General features: G+C 42.2%; 1 protein-coding gene across 4 annotated transcripts in view; it reads left to right on the plus strand.

Annotated features, from left to right (window-relative positions):
- The window catches only part of ZCCHC17 (zinc finger CCHC-type containing 17), a 62,191-nt gene that overhangs the window by 13,941 nt on the left and 32,441 nt on the right, over positions 1 to 15,809 (plus strand). For 3 of the 4 annotated variants that reach the window (XR_003970767.1, XM_030324625.1, XM_030324626.1), the window contains exon 3: positions 2,596 to 2,653. The exons of the other annotated variant lie outside the window; for it this stretch is intronic. Coding sequence is in view for 2 of the 3 variants with exons in the window: in XM_030324625.1 (XP_030180485.1) it covers positions 2,596 to 2,653 (58 nt within the window). In the remaining variant the exon portion in view is untranslated. The remainder of the gene's footprint in view (positions 1 to 2,595; positions 2,654 to 15,809) is intronic. 4 annotated transcript variants of the gene reach the window in all.

Here is a 15,809-nt window from a genome sequence, read left to right on the forward strand (position 1 = left end):
AATGTGACACTGGAGTTTCAGGATTGAAAAGTGAGATGGTCTTAATTTACAGCAGCAAAGCGAGTTGGGCTCCAACTTCCAGATGCTTCTTTTAAGTTTGTGAGATAACTATGCCCTTTAATAATGTGGTTATGCAGTATGAAGCACCTCAGCCATCTTTTTAGAACTGTGGAGCAAAAGCCTTTAGTTGGTCCAGAAAGAAGAGATTTGCTTTTATTGTAATTAAAAACTTACAGTCTTGTCTTTATCCATGTGGCTCCATTTTACGGAAAACAACTTGCTCTGTGGGCTTGGTTAAGCACTTTGTGTCTCTGGTCTTCACTTTCTTTATTCGAAACATGATAGGATCGTACCAGCTAATGTCTAAGGTCCCTTCTTCAGTTCCACTTTACCTTGATTTCAAGTACTAGCATCTGCCTGGTTGTACTGCTTCTTTGGGACTGTCTGGTCCCTACCCCAGTGTAGCACATTCATCAGTACAGAAGAGGATTTTAGAACTTCTGGTTCTTAACCCATTAATGCTGTATCTTGGAGAGTTAGTTTCAACTGTCCATTTATAAAATGAGGTGAATGGGGATGCCTCGGTGGTTCATTCAGTTGAATGTCCAACTCTTGATTTCAGGTCATGATCCCAGGGTCATGGGATTGAGCCCCCTGTAGGGCTCCACACTGAGCATGGAGCTTGCTTGAGATATTCTCTCTCTCTCTCTCTCTCTCTCTCTCTCTCTCTCTCTCTCCCCCTCTCCCCCTCTCCCCCTCTCCCTCTCCCTCTCCCTCTCCCTCTCCCTCTCCCTCTCCCTCTCCCTCTCTCACCCTCTCTCTCCCTCTCTCTCCCTCTCTCTCCCTTTCTCCCTTCCCCTCCCTCCTTCCCCCCTCTGCCCCACTTCCCTGCTATCTTTCTCTCTCTCCAAAATAAAATAAAATAAAATAAAATAAAATAAAATAAAATAAGATAGGATAGAATAAAATAAAATAAGATAGGATAGGATAGGATAGAATAAAATAAAATAAATGAGGCTAATGGAAGTCTTTTTCCATCCTAACATTGAAGTGAGTAATGGTATTTGGTGGAGTTAGGGGCACTAACTGAACTAGACATCAAGGGATTTAGGTTCTGTGCCTTGTGTTTTGTTTCCACTAGTCACTAACCTTTTTGTGCATCGGTGTCTTGAACTATAAATTATTAAAAAGCTACAATTTATTGAATGTACATTAGGTGTCAAATACAGCTTCGAGGCACTTTATGTACTCATTTGTTATCTGTAGCAGGAAAGTGAATACATGTGGGAACTTAGGCCCCGAAAGGCAAGTCATGTTCAAGATCCCACAAGTCAGGAATGGCAGGGCTGGGATTGGAAGCCAATCGTTTGCTCCAAAGCCCATTCTCTTCCTACACCTGTGTTATTCTATCTCATCTGCAGCATGGAAACCTACCGTGTGCGCTTCTGAAGATCATTCCCAGGAACAGATGAAATGTCAAATGTCACATTGCTTCTGTGTTAGAACTGTGTAATTAAAAGGAACCCGTGAGTAGCCCTAATGTAGTTAAGACTCACTGGGTTCAAATCCCAGCTGTGCTACCTCCTAGCTTTGAACACTGGGCGAGTCACTTAGTCTGTCCATGCATAAGTTTTGTCATCTATCAAGTGAGAATGGTAAGAGCACCAATATCATAGGGTATCACGAGGATTATGTGAAGCACCTTGAGCAGCTTTTTACATGTAGTGAGCATTCAGTGTAGATTAGCAAAGAGCAGGGCTGCAGGGTTTGTCCTGTTCATGCCCCTTCTCTTAGTTACTGTGAGGCTGAAATAGAGAGTACCCAAGATGAAACAACTAATTGAAGTCACTGAAAAAATGAAGTTTATAAGATTGTATTGAATACCTGATAAATAATAATGAATTAGGTGATAAATGTGGAGTGTAGTGACAACTTTAATCCCGGTCCACGGGTTGGAGGGTGGGCTAGAGGATGGATGAGAGGTAGAGATAGAGTTTAGGATAGTGATTTATCCACAAAAGACTTGGAGACAACTCTTTTTCCCTGTGATTACATCTTTTTAGGTGCTGCCAGATGTGTGTATATTGGCTTTTTCTGTAGTTGTCTTGATAAAACCCACGGCTGGTTTGGAGTGAAATCGAGCAGGCTATATATAGTCTGGTTTGACTCGAAGTTTAGGAAAAAAGGATGTCCTCCATAATCTGTCCCAAATTATTTAAGTGTTAGGATTGGAGGCCTCAGTCCCAGCTAATGGAAAGTGTGACTAGATTTTTTGCTGTTTGTTCCTTTTCTTGAAATACCTCCTTTGGGGATTTCAGTAGGTGTGGGACTTGGGCATCCCTAGATACTGTCATGCCATCTGACAACACTTCCATCTCACCGGTGTTCTTAACGTGTTCGCACATACCTGCCAGTCTGAATTTCATAAAGAACAGAAAGAATATTCGACAGAACATAAGTTTAGGCAGCTTTGCAGCAGTCAGTAGCAAGTAGAAATTCAGGGAGACTAGGTTAAATGCCACAGAAGAGAGATTCTCATTTGTGTGACATTGATTCTTTTTTTGTTTTTTTGTGTTTTTTTTTTTGTCTCTATAGGTTGCTATGGTGACAGACTATGGAGCCTTTATCAAAATCCCAGGCTGTCGGAAGCAAGGTGGGAGTTTATAACTTGAAATTCAGACCTCCCATTCCACTCTCTTCTGTCACCCCCACCACATCCTGATTACAGACGCTCATTTTTCAAACAGTAGTTTTCTTTTTGTCTTTAGTGTAGAGATAGGAATATAGACAAGTGATGACAGTCCATGTTTTCGTAGGTCTTCACTCAGAAGTGCTCTCTGACTTGGTGGAGGGTGGGTATAGCTACTTGGGTTCACTTCCAGAACCAGCTCTTGCCTAAATTTCTCCTGTGACCCTAGGCAAGTCACTTGACCTCTTTGGTCTTACGATTTGGGGTAGGACAAGCTACTTATACTCTGAGGCTAACATTGTGAGTTTTCTAATATATGGCACATGGAATGAGAATAGTGCCATAACCAATACAAATTTGATATATCTATCTATGTATCTATCTATCTATATATATATATAGAGAGAGAGAGGGAGAAAGTATATATATAGGTACATATATATAGTATATATAGCATATATGTTACATAGATACATATGTAGGTACAGAGGTATAGATATATATATATATATAGAGAGAGAGAGAGAGATATGTATATATATCATGCTCTACGTTTTTAAAGTGATAGGTCTTTGTTGAACATTTTTTGAGACTCCCCTTCACATCTATAATCTTACTTGTTTCTTAAAATAATTGTGTTAAGTAGGAAGGACAAGTTCCACAAACTGGTGGTCTGCTTAGAGTGATTTAGCTAGGTAATGGCACAGCCGGGTCTAGAACCCGTACCTCCTGCTTCCTAGCCTAGTTGGCTTTCTGCCATATCACAGTGCTAGTACATCCAAAAACTCAACTTGCTGGTTCCTCATGCTATAATAAATTAAGGATTTATCAAAGATTTTAATGTAAAAAATATAACTATAAGGATATTATTAGAAGAAAATATAGAATGATATTTGACCGGGCACCTGGGTGGCTCAGTTGGTTGAGCGTCTGACTTTGCAGTTCATGGGTTCGGGCCCCACATCCGGCTCTCTGCTATTAGCATGGACCCCGCTTCGGACCCCTTCTCTCTCTGTCCCTCCCCCCACTCTTGTGTGCACCCTCTTTCTCAAAAATAAATGAACATTTATAAAGAAAAGAAAAGCAGAAATTAAAAACAAAGAATGATATTTGACTACATAAAAGTAAAAAACTTTCTCTCAAAAATCATAAGCAAAGTTAAGTTGGGAAAAAGGATTTGTAGCACACATGGCAAAAGACTAATAAAAAAAGGAGTAGGACAAGGGGCCAAGAATATGGAAAGAATTCACAGGAGAAAGAATAGCAACTAATCAATAAATGTCTTAAAAGATGCTCATTCTCAGGATTGATTTAAAACTAACTTAGGGGCCTCCTGGGTGGCTCAGTTGAGTTGGTTAAGCGTCCAACTCTTGGTTTCAGCTCAGGTCATGATCTCACAGTTCATGAGATCCAGCCCTGCATCAGGCTCTGTGCTGACAGCCTGGAGCCTGCCTGGGATTCTCTCTCTTCCTCCCTCTCTGCACCTCCCCTGCTCACAAGCACTCTCTCTCTCGCTCAAAAATAAATAAACATTAAAAACAACAACAACAAAAACTAACTTAAACTGTGGCATATACACGCAATGGAATACCACTGGGCAGTAAAAAGGAACAAGAATGAAGTATCCGTGATGCAACCTGAATCAGTCTCTAGGAAATTATGTTGAGGGGGAAAAGCTCATCCCAAAAGGTTGCATACCTTACGATTCCTTTTGCGAAACATTCTTTTTTCTTTCCTACGGTGTTATTGAGATGTAATTCACATACCATACATTTCACCCAAATGTACAGTTCAGTGGTTGTTTGAATATTTACAGTTTTGCAGCTACGATCTAATTTGAGAACATTTTCGTCATGCCAGAAAGAAACTCTATACCTGTTAGCAGTCACTCCAGATTACGGTCCCACCTGCCCCAGCCTTAGGCAATCACTAGTCTACCTTCTTTCTTTATATGTTTGCCTAGTCTGGACATTTCTTGTAAGTGGAGTCAGACAACACGTGGTCTTTTATGATTGGCTTCTTTCACTTCACATTTTTTCAAGATTCCTCCATTCTGAAGCATCAGTACCTTAGTTGTTTTTATTGCCGTTCCAAAATGTGGGATGTAATTAATAACCAGTTCTTCAGCTATCTGATTGGTTGATTCTCTGATGCCAACTGGGTATCCTACGGTTCAATTCAGTTCTGACACTGACTACCCAGAGGTAGCGGCAAACTCAACAGTATTTAAGGGCTCGATCCCATAAGACTCCCCTCACTTCAGATGCCAGTTACAATTATTGAGTCCCCGGGTTACCCACACTTCTGTCAGACTTGGCTACATATTTGGATGTTCCCACACCACCTCCCCAGTTTCAGTAATTTGCCAGAACAACCCAGAGAACACCAGAAATGTTATACTTACTGTTACAGTTTATAATAAAGGATACAAATGAATAGCCAAATGAGGAAGTACATAGGGTGAGATCCAGAAGGGTCCCAAGTGCAAGAGCCCCTGTTTCGGTGGAGTTGAGGTGTATCACCCTCGGCATGTGGATGTATTTGCCAACCCAGAAGCTCTCTAGACCTTATTGTTGAGGGTTTTTTGTAGAGGCTCCAATACATAAGCATAATTGATTAAATTATTGGCTTAACTCCATCTCCAGCCCCTCTCTCCTTCCTAGAAGGTAGAGGGTAGGGCTGAAAGTTCCAGCCCTCTCATCACAGGATTGGTTCTGGTGGTTATCAGTCCCCATCTTGAAGCTTTCTAGGGGCCCACTAATAGTCTCCGTATAGCATAAACTTGGGTAATGCTGAAAGGGGCCTATGAATATAACAAGATGCTCCTATCACTCAGGAAATTCCAAGAGTTTATGAGTTCTGTGCCGGGAACCAGAGATAAAGACCAAATGTATATTTCCTATTACACTATAGTATCAGTTCTCAAAATCCTGGCTGCAATAGTGTACTATAGTTTTGCAGAATGTTGCCACTGGAGGAAACTGGGTAAAGGATACCCAGGATTTTTCTATATTCTCTTCTGACTACATGTGAATCTAAAATTCTCCAAATAATTAAATTAAATTATTTATTAATGTTTATTCATTTTTGAGAGACAGAGCATGAGTGGGGGAAGAGCAGAGAGAGAGGGGGGGAGACACAATCCAAAGCAGGCTCCAGGCTCTGGGCTGTCAGCACAGAGCCCCATGCAGGGCTCAAACCCACGGACCGTGAGATCATGACCTGAGCCGAAGTCAGACGCTTCTGAGCCACCCAGGCGCCCCTAAGATTTTCCAAATATTTTTTAAAGTGATTGCATTACACTGTATGTTAACTAACTGGAATTTAAATAAAAACTTTTTTAAAAAATCTCTGTTAATACCCAGTTTTGGAAATGGCTATTTCCAACAATAGTTTTACTCACTGTTGGGAACATAAATTGTTACAGATTTTGGCAACACCTATTAACAGTTTTTTCTATACAATTTTTTTTTAATTGTAGGAAGAGAGCGTGAGTGGGGGAGGGGCAGGGGGGAGAGAGAGGGAGGGGGAGAGAGAGGGAGGGGGAGAGAGAGGGAAGGGGGAGAGAGAGGGAGGGGGAGAGAGAGGGAGGGGGAGAGAGGGAGGGGGGAGAGAGAGGGAGGGGGGAGAGAGAGGGAAGGGGGAGAGAGAGAGAGAGAGAGAGAGAGAGAGAGAGAGAGAGAGAGAGAATCCTAAGCAGGCTCCATGCTGAGTATGGAGCCAGGAGGGTCAGGGGGTGGGGGGCGTCCCAGGATCCTGGGATCATGACCTGAGCCGAAATCAAGAGTCAGATGCTCAGCCAACCGAGCCACCCAGGCACCGCGCCCGCTAACATTTTTACTGTGCTTGCCCTTTTTTTTTTTTTTTTAATTTTTTTTCAACGTTTATTTTTTATTTATTTTTGGGACAGAGAGAGACAGAGCATGAACGGGGGAGGGGCAGAGAGAGAGGGAGACACAGAATCGGAAACAGGCTCCAGGCTCTGAGCAGTCAGCCCAGAGCCCGACGCGGGGCTCGAACTCACGGGCCGCGCGAGATCGTGACCTGGCTGAAGTCGGACGCTTAACCGACTGCGCCACCCAGGCGCCCCTGTGCTTGCCCTTTGATCCAGCAGCCCCTTAGGGGATTTAGTTCGCAGTGTAGACTTAGATACCTGATGTACATCTGTGCAGTGGACTGTGCAGATGATCAGAAGATTGATACTTTGATGCTGGTGCCTTCTTCATTTTACCAGAAAGGATCTGTGAAAAGTGTTGATGGCAACTCCCCGGCACCAGTGCCTGACTGGGAGCCGGTTGTAAGAAGCCCTCTGATTTCAGAGACGCCAAGGTGAGGGCAGGGAAATGCCTCTTAGAATTGGTGAAACGGGTTCATCCACTTTCCTGGGATGGTAAGACGTCCAAGCTAAGATGAAAACGCACGCTGCGGCAGAGTTTCCATGGTGTGCCCCGCCCCGCCCCGCCGAAATTCTACAGCATGTGTCCACGTGCCGATGTCGTTCTTGAACTACTGCATAGGTTTAGAAGGAAGCCTGGAAGCAGCCCCACAAACTGTTGACAACGGTCACCCCCGGAGGGTTCAGTTTGCTAGGGGAGACATGGAGACCGAAGAGGGACTTTTTGTGCAGTTTCTTAACCCAGAATTTTTCTTAAAAATAAAAAGTCCAACCACTGATCTTTGGATAATAAAGCCGTGCATCTAGCCTTGGAGACTACTGTGCCATGAATGGCATCGTGGAATTAGAAAGGGCTCCCCGATAGTTTCCAAGCTAGCAGTCAGCAGAGGATAATAAAGTTGCTCATTTTGTGTTGTCTGGGATTTAACGAGAGGACTCATCCCCCTCTTTGTAGGCATGCCCCTCTTTTGGTCTGAAGACAGATCTTGTCAGTGTACTCACCATCACTGCAGTACCTACTCACTTGAGCATTTATGTGGCACCCTGGGGACTGTGTGGAGACGAAAGGCCTGACACCTCCCAGCAGCCAGGCTTCAACTCACTTGTGTCCATGCCCTGTCAGGGGATGCCTCTCATTGTCTCTGCCTGCCTACAAGTGGATCTGTTAGTCTGACAGCCGGTGGAGACAAGCCTCAGAGGGAGAGCGCGGGGAGCCAAGTAATTAGGCGGGAAGTCTCTAATCCTGGGCTTTTCTGTGGTTTTGCTGCGTAATTCCAGCAGTTGTATTTTAGCTTCCCTGCTCTCAAAAGGAGAAAATCATGAAGTCCCACGCCAAAAGGACTGAGCTATAAGATAATTCTGGTCTCCAGATTTTAATGTTCTGATTCAGGAAGGGAGACTCTAACTTGAGTTGTTTTTCTCAGCCTTCTGTTCTCAGAATTTTTGTCCCTACTGAGCTGAAGACCCCTTCCTCGTACTCAGATCTAAACTAGATTTTCCCCTGGCTCATAGTGTTGCCTGGTAGAACGATCTGTGATGATGGAAATGTTCTATATCTGTTTCGATGTGTTTTCTGACACCAGCTAATTCTCTGGATTCCAACTGCAGGTGTCTTAATTCTGACACTACCTGCTTGGAGTTAGTGTGTCAGATCGCACAAGTTAAAGGGGCTCAGACTCACAAGACTGCCCCTACTTCAGATGCCAGTCGTAAGTCCTGAGCCACCTGTACTTCTAATTGGTGGGCTGTGAAGCAAGGGTTCCCACGACCCCCTCTTCAACTTTGATCATTTGCTAGAACAGCTCTCAGGACTCAGGGAAACACTGTTTCTTATGTTCGCTGGTTTTATTATAAAGGATATAGTCAGGCCCCGCCAAGATATGGTGGTGGTGGGGGGCGGGGGTACTCCAAGCTTCTCTGACACAACACCCTCCCAACAAGCTGATGTGTTCACTAACCTGGAAGCTCTCTGAGTCTTGTTTTAAGAGTTTTATTGGGCCTCTTCAGCCCCTCTCCCTCTTTCCTGGGGACCAGTGGTCCCAACCCTCTCATCATTTAATCTTCTGGAGACTTGCCCCGTTCAGAGACATCTAGAGCCCCACCCTAAATCACCTCCTTAGCAAAACTCTTCTGTGATCAGAAGGGGCTTATGAATAACAAAAGACTGTCGTATCACTGGAGAAATTCCAAGAGTTATAGGAGTTCTGTGGAGGAATCAGGGACATACACCAAATAAATTTTGGTATTCTAGCACATCTGTGCTGGCCAGTAATGTATCCACTAACTTTTAACTTTGTTTATTTAAAATAATGTTTTAATGTTTATTTTTAAGAGAGAGAGAGAGAGGGAGACAGAATCCGAAGTAGGCTCCAGGCTCTGAGCTGTCAGCACAAGAGCCCAACCTGGGGCTCAAACTCATGAACTGCGGCATCATGACCTGAGCCAAAGTCAGACCTCTAACTGACTGAGCCACCCAGGTACCTTAACCTTGTTTATTTTAATTAATTTAAATTTAAACTTAAAACAGCAACATGATGGGACACCTGGGTGGCTCAGTCAGTTAAGCATTTGACTTCCGCTCAGGTCATGATCTAGAGGTGCATGAGTTCGAGCCCTGCTTCAGGCTCCACGCTGACTGTGCACAGCCTGCTTGGGATTCTTTCTCTCCCATGCCTCCCCCATTGTTCGTACGTGTCTGCGCTCTCTCTCTCTCAAAATAAGAAATTTTAAAAAGAAAGTGAAATGGAATAAATATTAAAAAAAAAAAAAAAGCCAGCAACATGGCTAGCGACTATCATAGTGTCAGTGCAGCTTTTTATGACGTTCTTTTTTTTTTCTACTATCCTTTGCCCCACTAGCACATGAGATTTGGGGATTAGATTGTTCAACATTTTTTCCTAATGTTTATTTATTTTTGAAGGGGAGGGGAGGGACAGAGAGAGAATCCCAAGCAGGCTCAGCCTTGTCAGCATGGAGCCTGACCTGGGGCTCGATCTCCTGAACTGCGAGATCATGACCTGAGCTGAAATCAAGAGTCGGATGCTTAACCGACTGAGCCACCCACGCGCCCCCAGCGTTATACTTTTTTTCTTGTTTGTTTTTAAGTTTATTTATTGTGTGTGGGAGAGAGGGAGAGAGAACACCAAGCAGGCTCTACACTGTCAGTATGGAGCCCAGCACAGAGCTAAACTCACAAACTGGGAGATCGTAACCTGAGCCAAAACCATGAGTTGGACACTTAACCAACTGAGCCACCCAGGTGCTTCCCAATGTTACACTTTAAAATGTCCTGCTTATGGGGGTGCTTGGATGGCTCAGTTGGTTAAGCGTCTGACTTCAGCTCAGGTCATGATCTCACGGTCCGTGAATTCGAGCCCCGCATCAGGCTCTGGGCTGATGGCTCAGAGCCTGGAGCCTGCTTACGATTCTGTGTCTCCCTCTCTCTCTGCCCCTCCCCCATTCATGCTCTGTCTCAAAAATAAATAAACGTTAAAAAAAATTAAAAATAAATAAAAATAAAAAAATAAAATGTTCTGCTTAAGGTAGAAGCTCAAATATTTTTTGCAATGAAATCAGTGTGGCGAATAATTACTGACTTCCATTATCTGGCCACTATGTTAGGTGGGAACACAGAGATAAGAGATAAGAAAACATAGTCCCTCCTGCCCTACTGTTGGTAGTCTAGAGATACGAACAAATTACAATGTAGCGCAATGATATAAGTGAGGTTGTGGTTATCCACTGAGCTGTGAGATATCCACGTGAGGAATAGTGGCTGTTCAATACATTTTATTAAATTAATACATTAATTCTAGTTCCAGCCCCACCATTTACGGGCTTTTGACTTCAAGTTGCTTTGGACTTGAGCCTTAGTTTCCTTATCTGTGAAATGGGAATGATGTGCCTGTTTTAGAGTTTCTTATCTGTCAGGATCATGTCTTACTTGTCCTTGAATCCACAGTTGCCTGTAATATTGTGGATGTTTTGTAACTATTTGAATGAATTCATGATCCCAACAAGATAAAGGATATGAAAGCACTTTAATTTATGGGCTTACATTATAATCATAAACCATTGATTGGAGATAAGTTATTTGAAAATTCTAGAAAGGGAATTCATATCCCCCAAAGATAAAGGAGACCTTTTATTTTGACAGATTTTGGCTGCAGCTGTTTTCTAATGGTTTGTACTTTTCACCTCTTTCCTTTATTGCCAGTGGAAGTTGTGAAAGAAATTAAGGTTGAACAATGCATTTGGGAGAATATTTTCAAGGGAACAATAATAGGCTTACTCCTTTTTTTTTTTTTTTTAAAGATGGTGATTGAGATGCTAGCTCTTTCCAAGTTGTCAGAATTTTTTTTTTCCTTCTTTTACCAGCATCTACTCAGATGGGATTCATTCTGTTCAAGTGTCATGTTGGGTTTACTGAACATGATGACGGACTTGATATGCCCTTTGGGCATTTATGGCTTCATGTCAGAAATCCAGGCACAGACTACTTCCGAACAACTCCCTTCCACGTAGACTGACAAGCAGAGCATACTTGTTTCTGTTCATTTCGGAGCATATGCTAAAGCAGAATTAGATGCGTTTCTACTACTTGTAGATGAGACCATCTTTCTTTCTTTTTTTTTTTTTTGAAAAGATAGCACAGATCATTAATAATAAATGGAGAAATATCAGTATGCTATAGAAGACCTGACAGACTCATAGTTCTTTATTTTTAAGCTTATTTATTCATTTTGAAATGAGAGAGAGAGAGAAAGAGCACGCGTGCGTGTGTGGGTGAGAGCAGGACAGGAGCAGAGAGAGGGAGAATCCCAAGCAGGCTCCATGCTCATCGCGGAGCCCAGACACGGGGCTCCTGACCCGTGAGATCCCATGACCGTGAGATCATGACCTGAGCCAAAATCAAGAGTCGGCTGCTTAACCCACTGAGCTACTACCCAGGTGCCCCACAGACTCATATTTGAATTGCAGTTCTTTCTTTACCAGCTTTGTGACCTTGGCCAATATGCTTCTACAGTATTTTCTCATGTGAACCTATGTCACAGGGTTGATCTAAGGAGGGAATGAACAAGTGAATATACTGTATATAGTGAGGTATCCAGCACAGGGTGAGGGGACCTCAAGTGTGTTATTTGGTGCCCTCTACTATATCACTTAATCCAGCTGTTGGTGGCTTATGTGGTTAGCAGTGAAACACCTCCCAAGAATGTAGACTGGCTTCTGAGAATGAACCTAGTGATGGATTCCCCCACACAGAGGATGGGATTAGCCATGGATAGAAATATACCAGGCAATTGGCTATAAATCTGTGACCAGAGAGATGAGAGCACTCACGACTTTGACAAGATAATTTGGGTGTGATTCCAGGGAAAAAGGATTGGAATTAAATTATAACTCAGGAGACTGAAATCTAATTGACTATCATTCTATGTAGGGGGAGATTATATGAGCAGGTGGGGGTTGTCAGCCTGGAACATAGTAAAAGAAAGTCCGAGAATCTGAAGATAGCAGTGTTTGTCTTACCTTATTTAGGGCAGAAATGAATCTGATGCCAGGAACTGAAGAGAGATGGGTTCTTTTATGAGGAAGTGATAAGTCCATTAAACTTTTGTGGACTGTAAACCTATCTTAAAACATTTATCTCCTTTTTGTTCTGATTCTGTGTTGAAGCAGTTTCCAATCACTTATCTAATTTTTTAGGTATTTGATACTGGAGCGGTGGTGGGTAGTTTATGAGATGAGAACTAGGAATAAACAAAGTATGTCCTCTGTTGTAAATTGATAAACTGGTGAATTGTGTCTATCCCTGTACCAATCACTAAATTGACAATCTGGTTAATATATTTTAGTACATAAACATTTGTATGCTGAAGACTCTTACGTATATTTGTATCTTCAGTTCATACACATCCTCTGAACTTTGATAGACTTACATATCCAACTGCCCACCTGACATCTGCATTCAAGACCGACAGCTAGACCGTTTCCCTTGTTTAATTCACCCCATAAGCTTTTGGTAATAAGCCATTAATGTCTCAACTATAAAAATCCTGCACCTTAGCATAGCTTTTTATATTCCTCTTTAGTCTGAGTCTATATGAGACATAGTTTTATTTTGGTCATAGTACACATATCATTTTTCATTTTGCTTTTAAGATATTTATGATTAAAAATATTGCACGCTGGGGTGCCTGGTTGGCTCAGTTCGTTCAGCGTCGGACTTGGGCTCAGGTCGTGATCCCATGGTTCGTGAGTTGAAGCCTCACATGAGGCTCCACGCTGACGGTGCAGAGCCTGCTTGAGATTCTCTCTCTCTCTCTCTCTCTCTCTCTCTCTCTCTCTCTCTCTGTCTCGCTCAAAATAAACTTAAAAAAATAAAAATACTGCATGCTTACTATAGAAAATTAAGGGGGAAATTTTTTTAAGTTTATTTTTATTTTTTAATGTTTATTTGTTTTTGAGAGAGAGAGTGCAAGTGGAGGAGGGGCAGAGAGAGGGGGACAGAGGATCTGAAGCAGGTTCTGTGCTGACAGCAGAGAGCCTGATGTGGGGCTCGAGCTCACAAACAGTGAGATAATGACCTGAGCCAAAGTCATATGCTTAACTGACTGAGCCACCCAGGGGCCTTAAGTTTATTTAGTTACTTTATTTTATTTATTTATTTTGAGAGAGAGCAAGAGAGAGAGCACGTGCATGTGGGTGGAGGAGGGGCAGAGGAAGAGAGAGAATCACAAGCAGGCCCTGCACCATCACTGTCAGCTATCAGCACAGAGCCCGATGCAGGGCTCAGACTCATGGACCGTGAGATCAGGAGCTGAGCTGAAATCAAGAATTGGGTGCTCAACCAGCTGAGCCACCTAGGCGCCCCAAGGGGGAAAACTGTAAAGGAATTATATGATACCATTACCACACAGAGACAGGTGCTATTAACATTTTGGTATATTTCTTTATTAGTCACATGTACATAAAATTTGACATACTGAGATTAAGATTATACTGTCTATATATACATTGTAGCTTTTTACACTTAGTGAACCTTATACATTTCTCCATTGTTTAACATACTTTTGTAAACATTTAAATGACATTATTCTGTCATTCAGATGTACCACATAATTGTTTTAAGTTGTTTTCAATTTTTCGCTACTAATACTTTGAGAAATACCTTATTGAACCAGGAGAGATGCCTGGACCAAAAAATATCCTACTTTGGGATCAGAGGGGAGGACAAATGGTTAGTGCCATTATTTCCTTGTTTGTGGTACAGACCTTCTGTTTTAGGAAAGGGGAAAAAAAATCTCTCAAGTATTATTAGGTTCAACATTAATTTCCTTCATAACTTTCATTAACAGAGGAAAGAAGTAAATTTTAACATGAGAGGACAGTTGCAAAAAATGTCAAAGGGAAAGGTTTCCCTTTCCTTCAGATCATCTGGATTTCCCCTCTAGACTTCCCAATTAGGCAGCTCTGCCCATTACAGCATCATGGGGGAAAAAACACAGCTTCACAAATTTTATCCGATTTGGAGGTTACGTGATGTGTCTAAAATTAAAAACATAGGAACGTATATAACTCTGGAGGCCCCAGAGTTCTTCATAGGCTATCAACCTCCAGAATGAGCCGACATAGGTAGGTGAGACCCAGTGACGGTGGTCAGAGCAAGCAGGGACTTCCAGTAGGAGCTCTAAGCAGAGGCCAGGTGCTTCGAATTACAGGTGTGTGCCTGCCGTGCCGATGACTTTGTGGGCACACACATGTGCAAGACAGCTTGAGAGAGAGAATACAGGCTAATAATTCCCCCAGGAAACTTAAGGAAGGGCAGTCATTTTAGACGTAACTCTTTGACTTACCAGTTTTTTCTCTAGTTTACATTCCTGGTTTATGTTCATTCAAAATAATTGTATATTGTATCTATTTCCCCCAGAATAGAGACAATTTTCTTTATTGAAACACTTGAAAATAAAGAAAAAAGTGAACGTGTAATCTTGTACACTAGTATAATCGTTGTTACAGCATTTTGGATCATTCTGACTTTTAAAATCTTTTTGAAGCATTTGTAGTCATACTGTATACAATTTTGTGTTGTATTTTGTTATTTACATGGGGAAATGCTGGTTGTTTTCAGTGCTCGACACAGAGTCGGCAATCAGATGTTTGCTTACTAAAGAATGAATTATGGATATATTTTTACATCATCTTTTGAGCAACATTTTAATGGACCATTCAATGGCTGTACCACAGTTGACTTAACCATTGCTCTGTTGTTGAATATTAGGTTGTTTCTAATTTTTTTGTCTTATAAATACATGAGTATTTTTATGTATGTCACTTTTCCTGATGCATATCACTTTTTCTGTGTATATGATTACTTCCTTTGGACAGATTCCCAGAAGTGATTATGGGTCAAATTAATTTAGTCAGAACTCTTGGTTGCAAGGGACAGAAACAGTTGAGAAATGTTTTGACTCTTCCCATTGGGATGTGCAGGATAAATCTGGCTTCCCTAGGGCTCTATCAGGTGCTGAGATTACACCCTGAGGGCTTGGTCTCTTACCTTTGGTCACATCTTGCCACCTGGTGGTTAATATGGGCATTGGTAAATTTTTGTAGTTCGTAATCCCAACATCTTGAAAAAGATGAATTGATTTAGCTAATGTCTCGTGTCTATCCCTGAACCAATCAGTTACTGTGGCTAGCTGGGTGAGGCATCTTGATTGACTAAGCTTGTGTCATGTGTCCATAGTTGGGGGTTGTGTCAGCTTCAACCAAATCACATGAACTGACCAGATTTATTTTAGAAAGCAGGGAAGGTGATGTTGATTAATGCTTTAATAACTTTTTCCATAAAAATCTGAAGTTGATCTCAGAGGCATGAGTTACAGCTCCACATTGGGTGTAGAGATTGTAAATAAATAAAAACTTTTTAAAAATCTGAAATTGTCTAACAACAACAAAAAAAAGAAAATAGGGAAGGTGGTTCTCCCAGGAAAGGAGTTTGGACAGACAGGAAAAGGATATCTATTACAAATATTTTATTAAATTATTTGGGGCGCCTGGGTGGCGCAGTCGGTTAAGCGTCCGACTTCAGCCAGGTCACGATCTCGCGGTCCGTGAGTTCGAGCCCCGCATCAGGCTCTGGGCTGATGGCTCAGAGCCTGGAGCCTGTTTCCGATTCTGTGTCTCCCTCTCTCTCTGCCCCTCCCCCGTTCATGCTCT

The sequence above is a fragment of the Lynx canadensis genome, chromosome C1 (assembly GCF_007474595.2).
Source record: "Lynx canadensis isolate LIC74 chromosome C1, mLynCan4.pri.v2, whole genome shotgun sequence".
Taxonomy (NCBI): domain Eukaryota; kingdom Metazoa; phylum Chordata; class Mammalia; order Carnivora; family Felidae; genus Lynx; species Lynx canadensis.